A 4,113-nucleotide genomic window follows, 5' to 3' on the forward strand; every position below is an offset into this window, starting at 1 on the left:
GGGAAGAGTAAATATTGGCTGTTCTTCATCAACCTAAGGCTCTAAGGCTCCCTTTGGGCATCCATGCTGATTGCTGATGAGCAATATTATCTTTGTGAACAGCATATATGTACTAAAGAACCATCTCATATGAATCAAATCAAGCAAATAAAAAGGGTGAAAAAAATTGAAGGAAAGAACTTTGGTCAGCTAGACGCTATGAGCCAAGTGATCGATCGTCGATGGGGTTGGGATTAGGCCACCATCTGCTCCTGCTCCAGCCACTGCGGAAAATGGTCGCCTGTGTGGCCATCCTTGACAAGAGAGTTCACCCATGAGACGTCGGGTTCGGCCGGGGTGGCTGGGGAGGCCGCCGGCATGGCGGATTGCCCGCGGAACCCGAAGGACGCCGACTTGCGGAACTTGTGCAGCTCGTCGCCCTGCACGCCCCAGTCCAGCTTGCCGCCGGGCGAGCCCCAGTCCAGATTGCCGCCGCCGCTGGGAGAGCCCCAGTCCGTGAGCATGGAAGGCTCGCCGATCGTGGTGGCCGGCGACATCAGGGAGCGCGCGGCCGGGGCGCGCGCGCCGCGGTCGATGAAGCTCTGGCTACGCTTGGCGAACGCGGAGGCGCGGGAGGTCATGATGGCCTTGGCCATGGAGTGGTCGATGCCGAACGAGTTGTTCGCGCCCACCATCGGCGAGGTCGGCATGTGCAGCTGCGTGTCCGGCATGGAGCTGTACGGCGACATGTCGCCCGCCTGCTTCAGCGACAGCGCGTGGAGCTGGGAGAGCATGGCCGGGTCCATGGAGCCGAGCAGGTCGGTGTAGTCCGGCATGTTTCTGGCGGGCGACCCGGCGGCGTGCGGCGAGCCGAGGCCGCCGTTGGGCGCGCCCCAGCTTGCCCTCGGCGAGTGCGCGTTGTTGGACACCTTGTCGAACAGCTTCTGCTGGTACTGGTCCAGCGCGAGCATCTCCAGGTCGAAGTCGAGCTCCCGCGCCGTCTTGAGCCGGCTGACCGGAGACGACGGCCACCCCGCGGGGTTGAGCATCCCCATGTCCATCCCGTTGGGGGGCGAGGAGCGCGGGGACACGGGCTGCATCATGCCCACGGAGACGGCGGAGGGGTTGACGGAGCGGAGCTCGTCGCGCCTGTGAGCGAAGAAGCAGATGCGGCGCGCGCAGCCGACCTCGTCCTTGCAGAGGCGCGTCCGGTACTGCGCCGGGTGGAGCCAGCACTCGAAGACGCCGTGCGCGTACTCGCAGCCGTCGCCCTTGCGGCACGACCCGCCCTTGCGGAACTCCGGGCAGGGCACGCAGCTGTAGGAGTAGCGGCGCGGGTCGCGGCGGCGGGCGTTCTCGCCGGGGTGCACGAAGGGGCACTCGGTCCAGTCGTGGGAGTAGGCGCGGGAGCAGGGCTTCACCTTGAAGCTGTACATGCGGAACTCGTCGGTGCTGAAGAGCCCGCTCTTGAGGTCCGGCAGCGTGAGGTCCGGCGGGTACTCCTTCCTCGGCTCCTGCGCGGCGACCATCGCCGGCGGCGAGGCGGACTTCTTGGGCGACGAGGAGGGCGACACGGCGGGGGACTTGAGCAGCAGGCGGAGAGGCTTCTCGGCCACGCCTGCGGCGCGCGGGAGCAGGTCCCCGGCGCGGAGCCCGGACACCGAGAGCGTCTCCGTGGAGGCCCCCGCGGCGAGCAGCAGGTGCGTGGCCGCGACGGCGTTGGCCGCGCCACCGGCCGCAGCCAGGTGGAGCGCGGTGGCGCCGTCCGTGCCGGACGCGCGGCAGGCCTCGCCCGGCGCGACGGACAGCGCGTGCGCCAGCACGGCCGTGCTCCCGTAGAGCGCGGCGACCATGGCCGGCGTCCGGCTCTCCGCGGCCAGCCGGCCAAGGCCGGCCGCCGAGGGCCCATACCACGACCCCGCGGCATCAAGGCACGCCTTCTCCTCCTCCACGACCCGCCTGAACTCCACCACGTCGTCCGCCGCCGCCAGCTCCAGGAGGAGCGAGGCCATGGCCGCCGAATCCTTGGGCGCCGCCGCCACCGGCGGCGGGGTCGACGGCTTGCGCGGGCCGGAGCACATGACGGAAGAAGGCCTGTCCGTTGCTGCAAAGATTCAAAAGAGGCTCTGCGTTCTCGTTAAGAGGGCCGGGGAGAGACGATTCTTTCTTGGTTCTTCTTCTTCCAGCACGTTCTTGATTGATTGGGACAAGAGGAGAGAAGGAAGAAGGGGGGGAGTGGGTGAGGTGGGTAGTGTGGAACGGGGGGCGAGGGGTATATGTAGAGAGGGAGAGGTGCGGGGTGGGGGAGGGAGGGGCGGAATAATAATGGAGGTGGAGGAGAAAAGGAGGTGGTGGTGGGATTGATGAAAGAGATAAGGGAGGTAGGAGACGAAGAAGCTGTGATGGTCTCTCTCTCTCTCGCCCTCGGCTTTCTCTCTCTAGCTATGTGGCTTTCGCTCTCGTGTGCGTACCCCCATTGTTTATAACAGAAAAAAAATGCTTTCTTTCTCGCCTCCGCTTTCGAATTGTTTTTTGCGTTGCTGCGGTCTCGTGGTCAAAAGGAGGGCGAGCCAACGCGCACAAGTCGTAGCTTCCCTCTCATTTCGTTTCTCATAAATTTTCTTTGGGTTTTTGTGGAGGAAAAGGCAGTGGAGCTGCGGGCACAACGGATTGTTGCCACGGATTTGAGTACACATGTTTCTTCTGTGTGCTTGTGTTCTTTATTTTGGGTGTACTATATATCAATGAGAGGATGGTTATCTTGTGAGGGAGAGAGAGGGGAAGTATTTTCTGGCTTAATTACCCGGTGGTGGATTCAGGATAAAGGCGTATGTGATATTGTGGTTGGAATCCGTCGACCTACGACTATGGTGGTGGTCGATTCGAAGAGAAAATGGTGAACCCGATTCCATCCCATTGAGGTTGTGGTTGCGTGTTGTCGCATACATGTTGCTATGAGGTGGAGATGGTGCGACCGCTGGTCCCTTCATCTTCTCCCGGACGAATCACTAGCAACATGGAGAGAATGTGATATTAGATTCGTGGTAAGATCGATACGGATTGAGAGAGAGAGAGAGAGAGAGAGAGAGAGAGAGATTGTATAAGAATAGTGGTCACCATAGTATTTTCTCGCTTAATTATCTCATGGTGGATTGGGGTTAAATGCATATGTGATACTGTGGTTGGACGATCCGACATCCAACTGTGGTGGGGTCAATTCATAGAGAAAATAGTGAACCGGATTTCATCCGTCTAAGGTTGGGTTGTGTGTTGTCGGACCTCTGTGACGACGAATCACTAATAACAACACCTTGTAGAAAAGATGATATTAGATTCAAGGGAAGATCGATATCGACCAAGGAAGAGACAAGCGAGTACAACAAATCGTTGCCATGTATTTGGGCAGACATGCTTCTTCCTTGTGTAGGCAATGCTTTAGCGCGTGGTTATCCAGAAGGAGAGGGGGGTGTTTTTTCTCCCTCAATCACTCAGTGGTGGATTCAGGAAAAAGGCGTATGTGATATTGTGGTTGGAATTGCTCGATCTAAGACTATGGTGGTGGTCGATTCAATGAAAAAATAGTGAAAACTGGTTCTATCCGATTGAGGTCGTGGTTGCGTGTTGCCGTATAGAAGTTGCCATGGGGGTGGAGATTATGCGATTGATCATTGCTTGGTCTTCGCACGAACGAATCACCAGGAACAACATGGAGGGAATGTGATATCAGATCCATGGTAAGTTCTATACCGATAGAGAGATAGGGGTGTGTTTTGTACAGGAAAAGTGGTTATTGTAGCCCCCCCCCTCGCTTAATTATCTGGTGGATCGCGGATAAATGCGTACGTGACATCGTGGTTGAAGTTGATCAACATCCAACCATGGTGGAAGTCAATTCAGAGAGAAAATAGTGAACCTGATTCCAAACGTCTATGGTTGTGCATGGTTGTGTGTTGTCGAACCTCGTTGAAGATGAATCACTAACAACGCCTTTGTAGAAAATATGATATTAGATTCAAGGAAAGATCGATAGTGATCAAGGAATAGAGAAATGAGTACCCATTATGCATGTTCATTTTACTTTAAGATATTGGTACGAAGTGGGACGGCTATGTTGGATAGGTTAGTTGCAATATA

General features: G+C 57.2%; 1 protein-coding gene across 1 annotated transcript; it reads right to left on the reverse strand.

Annotated features, from left to right (window-relative positions):
* Positions 1–74: 74 nt before the first annotated feature.
* On the reverse strand, positions 75–2,244 carry LOC119322575 (zinc finger CCCH domain-containing protein 33-like). Its single transcript, XM_037596061.1, has one exon. It carries the CDS (start codon positions 2,058–2,060, stop codon positions 234–236), a length of 1,827 nt encoding a protein of 608 aa, XP_037451958.1. The 5' UTR covers positions 2,061–2,244; the 3' UTR covers positions 75–233.
* Between the last annotated feature and the right edge of the window lie 1,869 nt (positions 2,245–4,113).

Source organism: Triticum dicoccoides, chromosome 1B (genome assembly GCF_002162155.2).
Source record: "Triticum dicoccoides isolate Atlit2015 ecotype Zavitan chromosome 1B, WEW_v2.0, whole genome shotgun sequence".
Lineage (NCBI taxonomy): Eukaryota > Viridiplantae > Streptophyta > Magnoliopsida > Poales > Poaceae > Triticum > Triticum dicoccoides.